This window comes from Lottia gigantea, assembly GCF_000327385.1.
Source record: "Lottia gigantea unplaced genomic scaffold LOTGIsca_41, whole genome shotgun sequence".
Lineage (NCBI taxonomy): Eukaryota > Metazoa > Mollusca > Gastropoda > Lottiidae > Lottia > Lottia gigantea.
Genome location: NW_008709421.1, coordinates 954,199 through 967,669, shown reverse-complemented (window position 1 = coordinate 967,669; position 13,471 = coordinate 954,199). Strand labels below are relative to the sequence as shown.

Below are 13,471 nucleotides of genomic sequence, written 5' to 3'. Positions count from 1 at the left end.
AGTGAAAGATGAACTGAAGTGTTTTAAGAGACAGATGCCCCATTTTATTCACCAATCATACCTTATGGCATATATTGCCGTCACCCATTTCGGTCCGTCTGTCTGTCAGTCCACATTTGCTTGTAAACACTCTAGAAGGCACAATTTTTGACTGATTTCAACGTAAAGTATGATTGTTTGTAATCACCCAAGAATGAACCTTGATCAAGATAAGAAAAATCAAAAAATATTTAGGATGAGTTATTGCCCATGTTCTTGAAATGCTTGTAAACATTCTAGAAGGTGCATTTCTTGCAATTGTTATTGTAGTGCCAAATATTTTTATTAAAAATCAAAGCTGGCAGTGGGCGTATATTACCTATAGCCTTGTTATTTAATATGCCATCTTATGATTGACTAACATATTGAATTTTATTTTATGATTAATAGAAATAGTCATACCTGTTGGAATATTGGGTGAACCAGAATATTTAAACATTAGTTTAGAAATAAGTAAACCAGGCAGTGATCTAGATAATACCTCCAAAATACTTTATATTTTCCCACCTCGTAACTGGAATTCTGTTATTTTTATAAGGTAGGAATTTTTTATTGATATTGTAGACTCTGTCATATGTGCAATTTGTTGCCTTCCCACAAGCAATAGGAAGAGGCAAGATGGGAATAAAGCATGCAATTTTCTCTGATTTTGGTCTTTTATTTTCTTCTTTAGAAATGATCAATTAAAATTTTATTGATGTTAGGGCTGAACTGAAGTAGGGCATCATCTTGTTCTATCTGTACTTGCTTACAGAATGGTTAAGTGCATAGATGAGTGAGTTACCCACATAATTGAAACAGCTGTTAAATCTTCTATGTATTTAGATGTTCTCCAGAATGTCTTGGTACCAAAATGAATCCAAGAGTCAACATTACAATTGAAGCAATAAATGATCAGGACTCTGTACAATTTGAATGGAAGATAGAGAGTCAGACTAGAGGTTATTTAAGTTTAACTGATATAGAATCCATGGTAATTGACCCACAGATGATATACTCAAAAACCATCACTTTTAAACCTGATTCTTTTAATTATGGAGAGAAATATTATGTTGAGACAACAGGTGAGATTAAACTGTATTTTTCCCATTGCATACTGCATGGCTTAATTAAGCTCCAGATGTGCTGAAAAGTTGGATGTTAAACATTGATCTGTTTTTTTTTTTATGAAACTTGGTATTCTTATAAGACTGTATATTGTGTAGTCCCTTAGTGATTTTGCTTTGAAAACAATGTACTCTATGTATTAGCTAATATTTTTGCAGGTTCTAATGGTGAAACTCTAGGTCCAGTAGGAAGATTAATAGAGTTAAATATACCACCAAGTAATGGTACCTGTTTTATTGAACCTCAGAATGGTAGTCTACTGTTTACAGAGTTTACTCTAACTTGTCAGGGCTATGAAGATGTTGATCAACCATTGAAATATATACTATCATCGCCATTAGGAATAATGCCTGGCAAAGGTAAAATTTATTGTCAAGATGGGAAATTTTAAAATTCTAAAGTATATTATATCCCATGTTTGGAGAAGAACTTTGATATTTAGTTTCAGTTTAAACTTTTGATTAAAACAAATCAAGTTTCTAGTCAGATGTTCTGTGATGTATATTCAGAGCTCTCAAAATTAAAATGTTATTTGCTAGCTAATTAAAAATCATTTAGGATTTAGAGGTCTTGACAACCCATTCTACATAATTTCAATTATTGTAAAGGGGGAAAATAGACTTGAATAACTAGACCTTTTGGAGTTTGAACTCTCTTTTTTTCACAATTTTCAAATATTACCAATATTAAGTCTGTCTATTTAATACATGTGTACTTGTGTATTTGTTATTAAACAGGTTGTCCATCGAGGTATTGTTTTTTTCTTTTCTTTTCTTTCTCATTCATTCATTATATTGTCCCCATGCTGAATGTTAGACAGGACCATGTCTTTGTATTGGGCCTAATTCTGACCCATGTAAAATAAAGAGATTATTATTATTAAGTATTATGGTGATTTCTATATTATTTTGTAGATTCCAATGCAATAGAAGTAAATGAAGGTGTTAATAAAGAGATATTTTTACCATTAGGTGATGTTAATGATGATTATAAAATAACTATGACAGTGACAATAACTGACTCCTATAATGTACCTGCTTACTCCTATCTCCAAGTTCAGGTTTGTCATTTTTTTTTTTTGTCAGCCCTCTCACTCCATTCCACTCATGTGTGACTTATCAGATTTTTTGTTTTTTGCCTTTTCGAAACTTGGATTATTTATGAGAAAATAAGTTTGTGAATCCAAGAGTGACTGAAAATATTGTTTAGAAATGATATTCTTATAGTACTTGAACATAGATGCCTTTCAAATGGTTAAAGCTTTCATGACTTGCAATCTTTGCTTCAAGCTTAAGGAACAACCATGGTTTCTGATTTCTTGATTCTTGATGACATTTGCCTTTGTGGATTATGTTATGGTCTCAGATGTAGTGGGAACATCTAATATTTATATTATACACAATACAAAGAGAAGTCAAAAAATGAACGGTGATTTCTTTTTTTTAATCTCTTAGTTGGCTAAATATGAAATATTTCAACTTAACTTTGATGCCATATTACTTCACCTTGCAATCTAGTTTTACTTGACAGTTAAACTATTTAAACATTGTCTTATAATTTATAGGTTTTTCCCTTTAAAGAAGGGGCTGATTTTTTTGAATTGTTGTTGAGGCAGGTAGAGGCACTGGTTGAAAATTCCACCGACGACCATCTCAGTAAGTTATCTCGTGATCCCTGCAAATAACCTTTTTATACGACCACATGAAATTGGGGGGCGTATATTGCCGTCACCCATGTCCGTCCGTCGGTCCGTCCAAAATTGCTCGTAAACACTCTACAAGACAAAATTCTTGATAGATTTTGACAAAACTTGGCGTGAGTGTTCATAATCACCCAAGGATGAACACTATTGAAAATCAGAAGAATCGAAAAATATTAAGTATGAGTTATTGCCCTTGTCCTTGAAAACGCGTTCAATATTTAGCTCGTAAACACTCTAGAAGGAACAATTCTTGATGGATTTTAACTAAACTTGGCATGAGTGTTCGTAATTACCCAAGGATGAACCCTATTGAAAATCAGAAGAATCGAAAAATGTTTAGTATGAGTTATTGCCCTTGTTCTTGAAAATGCGTTCAATTCTTAGCTTGTAAACACTCTAGAAGGGACAATTCTTGACAGATTTTGACGAAACTTGGTGTAAGTGTTCATAATCACCCAAGGATGAACCCTATTGAAAATCAGAAGAATTGAAAAATGTTTAGTATGAGTTATTGCCCTTGTTCTTGAAAACGCGTTCAATTCTTAGCTTGTAAACACTCTAGAAGGGACAATTCTTGACAGATTTTGACGAAACTTGGTGTAAGTGTTCATGATCACCCAAGGATGAACCCTATTGAAAATCAGAAGAATCGAAAAATATTTAGTATGAGTTATTGCCCTTGTTCTTGAAAACGCGTTCAATTCTTAGCTTGTAAACACTCTAGAAGGGACAATTCTTGACAGATTTTGACGAAACTTGGTGTAAGTGTTCATAATCACCCAAGGATGAACCCTATTGAAAATCAGAAGAATTGAAAAATGTTTAGTATGAGTTATTGCCCTTGTTCTTGAAAACGCGTTCAATTCTTAGCTTGTAAACACTCTAGAAGGGACAATTCTTGACAGATTTTGACGAAACTTGGTGTAAGTGTTCATAATCACCCAAGGATGAACCCTATTGAAAATCAGAAGAATCGAAAAATATTTAGTATGAGTTATTGCCCTTGTTCTTGAAAACGCGTTCAAGTTTTGGTTGTAAACACTCTAGAAAGCACAATTCTTGACGGATTTTGATGAAACTTGGCGTGAATGTTCGTAATCACCCAAGGTTAAACCCTATTGAAAATCAGAAGAATTGAAAAATATTTAGTATGAGTTATTGCCCTTCTTGAAATTTAGATTGAATATTAGTCTTCTAGAGTTTTCACAAGCTAAAAATTGAACTCGTTTTCAAGAACAAGGGCAATAACTCATCCTTAATATTATTCAGTATTGCCCTAAAGAGTTCAAAAGAAGTGTATGACTGAAGGTTGAATATTTCATACTGGTGATTGATACTTTACTGCTAAATATTTTTATTTAAAATCAAAGCTGCCAGTGGGCGTATAGTACCTTGCCTGGCAAGCTATCTTTGAGATATTAAATTAAATCTTCAATCTGTTACCAGATTTTGCTTTATCTACACATTGTGATGTCATTGTCATTTCTTTTATAGGGGTGATGTTAGAAACTACTCACTCCATTTGTCATTTAAATGTTGTTACATTTTGTAGAAAGTCAGCCAATTAAGAAAAATTTAGTGAATTTTTTGAATTTTGAAAATCAAACTACTCAAAATGCTACAGAAGAAAAATCTAAGGTATATCAATTTTGATAATTTATATTAGTATTTTTTTATAAATTCCATATTAGTGTGACAAAAAAAACCAAAAAAACATACAATGTATTGCTTTAAAGACCACACTGAAATAAGATGTTCCTAACAGTGATCTATGACTTATTAAGAAAGTTAGCAATGAAATCAATGGAGATGAATGTTTAGATGTCCTTTTGAGTTTGATTGGTTAGATTTGTTTGCTCTATTACCTGAAGGTCCAAGGTTTAATTCTGAATGATACTATCTATATCTATCATATTTTTCAACCTGGTTTCACCCTATATCTGATGCAGGTTGGAAGGAAAAGGAATTAATTAAGGCCCTATGTGTTACAGATTATTTACATTATACATCTTACAATAGTTAAAAATAACAATGGCGTAATCTGATGAAAAACTTCTGGGTAACTGAAAATGAAATGGATTCAAGATCTGAAATGTATTACCTTGTTTCATTTTCTAGATTTCTCTATTGTTCTTAAAGTCTATTTGATTGTTATAGAAATTTGACAGAAATATTAAAACAGATCTTGAATCATGTTGTTACTCAGAGTTTCACCCTATACAATCTTTTGTAAAGTTGACATGATAATTTGTTATATTCTATAGATTACTGATAGAAGATTTATTATATTCTATAGATTAGAACATTACTGATAGAAGATTAATTATATTCTATAAATTAGAACATTACTAACAGAAGATTTCTTATATTCTATAAATTAGAACATTACTGATAGAAGATTTATTATATTCTATAAATTAGAACATTACTGATAGAAGATTTATTATATTCTATAAATTAGAACATTACTGATAGAAGATTTATTATATTCTATAAATTAGAACATTACTGATAGAAGATTTATTATATTCTATAAATTAGAACATTACTGATAGAAGATTTATTATATTCCATAAATTAGAACATTACTGATAGAAGATTTATTATATTCTATAAATTAGAACATTACTGATAGAAGATTTATTATATTCTATAAATTAGAACATTACTGACAGAAGATTTATTATATTTTATAAATTAGAACATTACTAATAGAAGATTTATTATATTCTATAAATTAGAACATTACTAACAGAAGATTTCTTATATTCTATAAATTAGAACATTACTGATAGAAGATTTATTATATTCTATAAATTAGAACATTACTGATAGAAGATTTATTATACTCCATAAATTAGAACATTACTGATGGAAGATTTATTATCTATTGATTAGAACATTACTGATAGAAGATTTATTATCTATAGATTAGAACATTACTGATAGAAGATTTATTATCTATAGATTAGAACATTACTGATAGAAGACATAAGTCAGGCACATGAAAGTTTACCAGATGACTTAGAGACAATTGGTAAAGATGCTGAAATATTATCTTTGATAGTAGAAAACCCTGCAGAAATTTCTGAGGAGGCAGAGGTATTTATTATTGATTATAGACCTAGAATTTAGATTTTACTATTGCTGAATGAATTGCTAGAAATGGCCTTTGATGTCTGTCTTGGCTTTCGTTTGTAAAGGGACAGGTTCAACCAATCGTAGCTTAGTCTTGGAAATGGGATTTTTGTAGCTAAGCTAATCACTTATAGTGTTCACAGCTCTTGGTCATAATTTCAAATCCATGTGTCTAGAGCTATCTGTGTTTTGAAAATTATAAAGATGTATAAAGACGTCATTTCTATAGACTTTGTCATACAGTGAATCCTGCACCCACCTTCATTAAGCTACCAACAATCATATTTTCTCGTGAAATCAAATTGAATCAATTAAATGACCATGACATTTCTCATTATCTTCCATGTTTAAGATTAGGCTCTTAGTTTATCGACAATTTGCTAATCATCACAAGATTAATTCAATAACAAGCTGACCCAAAACTCTTTCTTAGAGACCGCCTTCATTAAGAGACCATTTTGGATTTCAGTTAGATTGCATATAGAAACGACATATTGAAGTGGACATGAAAGTCTCAAATCAACCCCAAAAAATGGCGAAACTGTTCCTTTGAGGTATAGCTTAAAGTAGTATTTTTCTTGTTATTGGTTACATTGCTATATGACCTACCTTAAAACCTCGAGATTTGGAAGCTATATTTTGTAATTCCATATTTTATTTTCATGCATTTTTTCATCAGGATATAGCACGGGAATCATTTCAACATATGAGTAGTAATATTAAAGGTCTCGGAATAACAGAAAAGAATAAAACTAAGGACGTTGCTTGGTTAGAATCCTTGTTCTTGAGATTTTATATTTAATGTTCATGTTTTATGATATTTTCGTGTTAGTTGATATTTTTATTTCTGTTTTGGAATGCGAGTATTTTCATTTTGATTAAACTTTCAATGGTAAGTCTTTGAGTAAACCAAAATTTTTCCTTGGAAATCCTTTTAAAAAAGTCTCTTTAATATTTAAGCAAGGTGGCTTTTGACATCATCTTTGCAGTCATTAATATTCTACTGTACATGAACATGAATGGGTAAATTTACAATTTGAAATTGTGTTTCGTTTTGGCGTTCAGGTCATTAATATTTGGATACTTGTGTTGTTTGGATTTTTGGTTTCGTTTTGCTGTTCGTTTTGTTAGTACTTGGTTTATTTATTCATAGATGAACAAAGCAAATTGACTTACATATAATAACAGTAATAAATGAACAATATCAGTTATGTGGAAACTCTAAAATCAAATCCCAGTTGACAATCCTAGTGACAAAATGGCATCGGTGTGCCAGAAGGGGAATATGCCCCCTGTACTTAGCGACAAGCTCAAATTCGTAAATGCAATCTCCAAAATAAGCTGTCTATGTTTGATAGAATTGCTAAGCAATCAATCTGTCTCTTTGTAAGAAGGTGCTCTCACTTGACATTCTACAATTTTGATGTCTTCAGAAGTCCACTGTGACTCTGCAGCGTGTAAAGATTTCATGACAAAAGATCAACAAGAACTTAAATATTGGAATGTGTATGCTTATGTAGTCAAAATTATTCATACATTATTTTTACTTCTAAGCTGCAAACAAATTCTACTTAAAAATGGGTTCCCTTATTTTCATTTATGAAAATGAAAATGCTAATACTTATATGAATAGAAAGTAGATGTGGAAAAATACCAGTTTGTCTCACATGTCAATAATTAATTCATAATTAGCTAAATTAGAAGAGAATTACCAGTAGAATTCCAATGAGTGACCAATCAAGAAAGGTCAAAAAGTCTCTTTTTGTTTATCCAGATTGTACATAGATGGACATTTATGATTGGTTAAAACTGTTAATTATATGCAATAAGAATATGATTTTATGATTAAGATACATGATAATTCATAAGAAACACCAATTGATCAACTAGTTTGCTTAATATGACACTAAAAATATAAGGAAACTCATCTTTAAAAAAATTGCTACTTGTAATCTTTGTAATAATTGTATCTTGCTAAATTTGAAAACTAGATAAATGAAATAGCTAATTATATATTTGAAGGAAATTGTTAGATGGTGCAGCTAAGTTAATGAGTGTTAATATTGAAAGGGGTAAAGACTATTTATCATCTGTTAACCAATCACATGATCACTCGAACACCACAAATACTACAATTCCAGACCATGATGCACATAATACAGAACATGTTGTAAAGGTAAGAATTATAGGTGATGTCCCAGATAAGAGAAGCATCAACTCAAACAAATAGCTATAAATCAGTAATAAGACTAAAAATTTACAGAAATGTTCACAACAATGTCTTGTCTAGGTCAGTTCTTAAACACCATTCAGAGGTTTAGATTTTGGCTTTATACTCCAGTTAGATGTGGATCTTTTACTCTATTTAGAAGTAGCTCTTATACTAAATTTAGAAGTTGCTCTTATACTCTATTTATAAGTGGCTCTTATACTCTATTTATAAGTGGCTCTTATATTCTATTTATAAGTTCCTCTTATACCCTATTTACAAGTGGCTCAAATCTTATAGTCTATTTAGAAGTGGCTCAAATCTTATACTCTATTTACAAGTGGCTCTTATATTATATTTATAAGTTCCTCTTTTACTAAAATGGCTCTTTTAGTCCATTTATAAGTGGCTCTTGTACTCTTTTTGGAAGTGGCTCTTTTGTTCTAATTATAAGTGACCCTTGTACTCTTTTAAGAAGTTGAAAGTATTACATGTGGGGTTAGAAAATAGATAAAAACTGTGTTGTAAAATATATTTTAGGAAAGGAACGCCACCAAGAAATTTATTCAGATATATGATACTATAAGTAGTGCTTTATTTGATATTGCTGAAGCTGATAAACCTCCTGTTATTATTAATACACCTAAATTATCACTTATTGTTGGGCGCATTTCTACTGCTCTGGGTAGCTTTACACAGGAAGTTGGTTCATCAGGAGTGTTTGCAATTCCTGAAATGCAAAATGTAACAGATCCAAATGAAATTCCTGTAGGATATCAGGTATGTGCTTTTCGTTTCTGCTACACTTCTTTATCTCATGTGTTGTTTCAGAAACTTCAAATATTTAAGCAGTTCGATCCATTTACCCAACTCTTAAATGATGAAGAACATAAAATGTGTAGCATATATGGTAGGTTGATGGCTTCCATCTATACATGCAGTATAACATGAATTCTTAAAATTGTTAAAGTTAATTTTGCAAAAAATTTCCCTTTTATATTCACCCATGTGTGAATATATTGTCGTCACACATGTCTGTCTTTCCACAATTGCTAAAAGTTATCATTCTTGACTGACTTTGAGAAAATTTGGTGAAATTGTTTATTATTAACCCTACAGAAAATCAAAAAGAATTTGCCAACTATACTTGATCCACAAATGATTGTGAAGTTCTTTGTATTCTATTCATAAAAGACATTGCAATCATTGCAGACATATAACCTTGCCTGGCAAGCTAACTTTACAAAATAATACAGCAAGTATAACAGAATTGATGGTGTTATTTGTGTGTTTATTTGTTGTTTAAATATGAATGTTTAAATATTCAGAGGGAGTCGCGATGGCTCAGTGAGTAAGACGCATGCACGTTAACCAGGGTTCAATCCCAGCATAGGTCGAGATAATACCTTCAGATTTTTCAACCAGGTTTCCCCTTGTCAGTGATGCAGTTAAGAGGGGCTGGCATGGAAAAAGCGTCTAGTCGCTCGAGACCTGTGTGCTTCAGGCTGTGCAGATGGAAATTGAAAAAGAGCAGGCTAATGCCGCCGTCCTGGCAAAATTACCCTCATTGCACCCTGCATGGCGTTGCCCGTCTTCATTAGCCCACATGGTTCAGAAAAGTAGGGTAAAATTCCATTCTGGTCATTTTTCATTTAAATATTCATTTAAATATTTAGATTGGTGAATATAAAGAGAATCCATTTCTGTGGAGTCCATCAGCTAAAGATATTGATATTCCTGTAGTAAGTATGGTGCTTAAGAATGCCAATGGGACTGAATTAAAATATAAGAATGCTTCAACACCATTTGACATTGAAGTCTTTACAAAGAGTAAGTAACTTGTTACTTTATAGTTTATAAGTAAAAAGATGAAATTCACAAACAGCAACTCAATAAGACTTTATTAGTTTGTCCAAAGGAGCCATACTGCATATTGTACTGAGTAGATATTAACGGGAGGGATCTATCTTCATCTAAATAATTTACAAGACAGTGCTGGCTGCCACTTTGGATTAAAAGGGACCATAATTATAATTTCTGAAAGTGACTACAGTTTAAAGTTTCTTAGAACATTGTAGATGATTCACAGGAGAACTGGATGTTGGTTTTTCATGCTCCCAAAATCACCCAGATTGAAAATCAGAAAAATGGAAAAATATTTAGTATGAGTTATTGCCCATGTCCTTGAAAACATGTTTACGTTTTAGGTCATAAACACTCAAGAAGGCACAATTCTTGACAGATTTTGACAGTGTTTGTTATCACCTAAGGATAAACTCTATTGAAAATCAGAAAAATCAATAAATATTTAGTATGAGTTATTGCCCTTGTCCTGAAAATGCGTTCAATTTTTAGCTCTAGATGGCACATTTTTCCTGACAGATTTTGACGAAATTTGGTGAAATTGTTCATAATCACCTTTGTATGAATCCTATTGAAAAAAATGTTTTATTGACCTTGTTCTTGAAAACACTTTCAATTTTTAGCTCTTAAACACTAAAAGGCACGATTCTTGCTGGATTTTGATTAAAGTTTGTTTTATCTCTACAGCTTTGGACTACAAAATCTAAATGATAGTATTTATATTCTTTAAGGAACTCCACAATATGGAAATAAAGACTTTGAAATAGAGTTGACAGCAGCATACAACTTTCATACTCTAGAAATAGTCAACAGTGGTTCCAGTTTGCTGATCTTGCCCACAGAACCCAACAAAGTACCTATTCTCTTCATCAAACCCATGAATACTGATCTCACTGTTCATGTATTACCACTTCTACAACCAAGAAATTTAACATTAAAAGATATTGAAGATGAAGGATACCAAATACCAATTCCTGCTTCAGAACTTAAAGTCTTCAAGCATTTTGAACAGGATCCTCATGTTATAGTTTTCCCTGAGGTAACAGATGATAGTAATACAACAGAGTTTTATGTTGGTATTTCAATAAGCAAGGGCCAGGTCCTATCTAGGAGTGTGGTAGATGCTACTGGTTTTGATGGAGATATTGCTGTTAAAGTTCATGTTGAGTTGATCCTCTCTAAATGTGCTTTTTGGGATGTTGAGAATGAGACATGGAGTGAAGAGGGATGTGTGGTTAGTATATTTTAAACAAAAACAAGGTGTATATCTTATAACTGCAGGAACTTTACATTAAAAAATCAATTGAGAGAAGACCTCCATGTCTATATTGCCTTACTAGTTAACTTAAATATGATAGTATAAATATATCAGAACTGAATTCGCAATTACCAAGTTATTCTTTATAAGCCTGCATTTGGCTTTCGTGGCTGTCTCATGGAAAAATACAACAGATATTTGCAATCTTAGAATTGAGATCATGTATAAATTTAGAGACTTCTTAATGACAAGACTTAAAGGTTAGCTCTTTTCTGGAATTTCGAGATGCTTATGCCTCTTTTAAGTTTTCTGATCTTCTTCAAGATTGCACTACTCCTCATTTGGGCTACAATTGATGGACTTTTTTTTTTTTTTGAAACTTGGTGCTAAATGATAATAAGTTACAGAGTTGTCAGCTTTGTCCTTAAATTTTTCCCAATTAATCACAAGCATAATGAAATATCTTAACGTGGTACTCTATCTATATTTTGCAGTTGACCAATTTTTCAAGTGTTGAAAAACTACACTGTCAGTGTAACCATTTAACAGCCTTCAGTGGTGGTGTATTAATAACACCTAATTTATTAAATCCTATTGGTGATGCCAAGTTATTCCTGACATTCTTTGATAACCCTGTAGTTGTAGTGACTATCATGGTGATTTGGGTTCTGTATATATTCTTATTGTGCTGGGCTAGAAGAGAAGATGAGAAAGATCTAAGACAGGTATATTGACAACTTTTGGTGGATTCCCATTAGAAATTGCTCCTTTTGCTGATAAGTTTCACACATCTGAGCATATGCAATGAACGACTATGCCAGTAGATATCATAACAGCTTGTGTAGCCAGTTTCCTAAATTTTGGGTGAGTTGACAAACCAAGTTGTAAAATGCATTTGCATTTGGTGAAAATTATATAAGATATGCTGCTGTCGATATTTTCTTGTATATGGTACATTTTGTAGAGAGGAGTTACCGTACTAGAAGATAATGATAAAGATGATAATTATATGTATCTAGTTGGTGTGTTGACTGGATGGTGGAAAGGAGCTGGTACAACATCAGACGTCTTCCTTTATCTTCGCAGCAGACACAATCAAAGCTCACGCCATGCTTTAATAGATAATGAGCGTCAACAGTTTATGTCTGGTAGTGAAGATTGGTTTCTCTTGACAACACCACATTGTATTGGACCTCTGAAGTCTGTTGTCATATGGCATGATAATGCTGGTAAATCTCCTTCTTGGTAAGGATTTATCATTTTATACAGTTTTTTTCTTTTGCAGAGAGGAAATGAGTACAGATTATCCATACCCATTTACAGCTGGGTTGACTGGAATAATGAGGAAGGGTGCTATAAGTATTAATAGCAAATAAAAGCATTGATAGATTTAATTGCAAAATTTTGCACCCATCAAAAACATTAAACCTCTCCATAAAAAATGCTCAAACACAGAAGCAGAGTGACATCAAGTATTCCCAGACCAGTGAGCATATACTGTCAGCACTCATTTTCACTGAAAATTTTTGTAGTAGAGCTTTGTTTCTCAAACTATATCATTCATCAACAACCATCCACAATTACCTTATGGTGTGTTACTTTGAAACAAGATGTTAACTTAAAGAACCATATTCGGATGGAAGCTACATGAACATGTATTTGATGTATTCAGGTCCAAATTTGTTCTATTACTTGTGATAAACGGATAAAATGGACTGTATAATTTACACAATATTTCGATGTAGGAATTGTTGAAATATATATATTTGATATTGTAGGTTTCTAAAAGAAGTTATAATAAGAGATGTACAAACTGGTGAATCGTGGCATTGTATTTATGATAATTGGCTGAGTGTTGATCGAGGACCTAAAGAAATCAGAGCTGAAATAATTGCCATTGTGGAAGGCGAAATTGTCAATCAAAGCATGTATCAGTTTTATCTGAAATCTAGCCAAGACTTCCGTGATGGTCATTTATGGGCAAGCATCTTTAGTAAACCCATCACCAGCAACTTTACCAGGTGTCAAAGACTGACTTGTGCTCTATCGTTACTTATTACCTACATGTTGGCCAACTTGATGTTCCTTGGTATACCAGACACCATTAATCCCCGTGACCAAGTCATGTTTGATTCCATCACATTTAAACTCAATG

General features: G+C 32.0%; 1 protein-coding gene across 1 annotated transcript; it reads left to right on the top strand.

The window, feature by feature from the left end:
* Nucleotides 1-11,214: 11,214 nt before the first annotated feature.
* Nucleotides 11,215-13,446, top strand: LOTGIDRAFT_73776 (hypothetical protein; the record flags this gene model as incomplete). The annotated part of the gene is made up of 4 exons (XM_009060162.1): nucleotides 11,215-11,289; nucleotides 11,811-12,041; nucleotides 12,281-12,561; nucleotides 13,095-13,446. Coding segments are annotated over 4 exons (939 nt in total), but the record flags the coding sequence as incomplete, so codon positions are not given.
* Nucleotides 13,447-13,471: the final 25 nt, after the last annotated feature.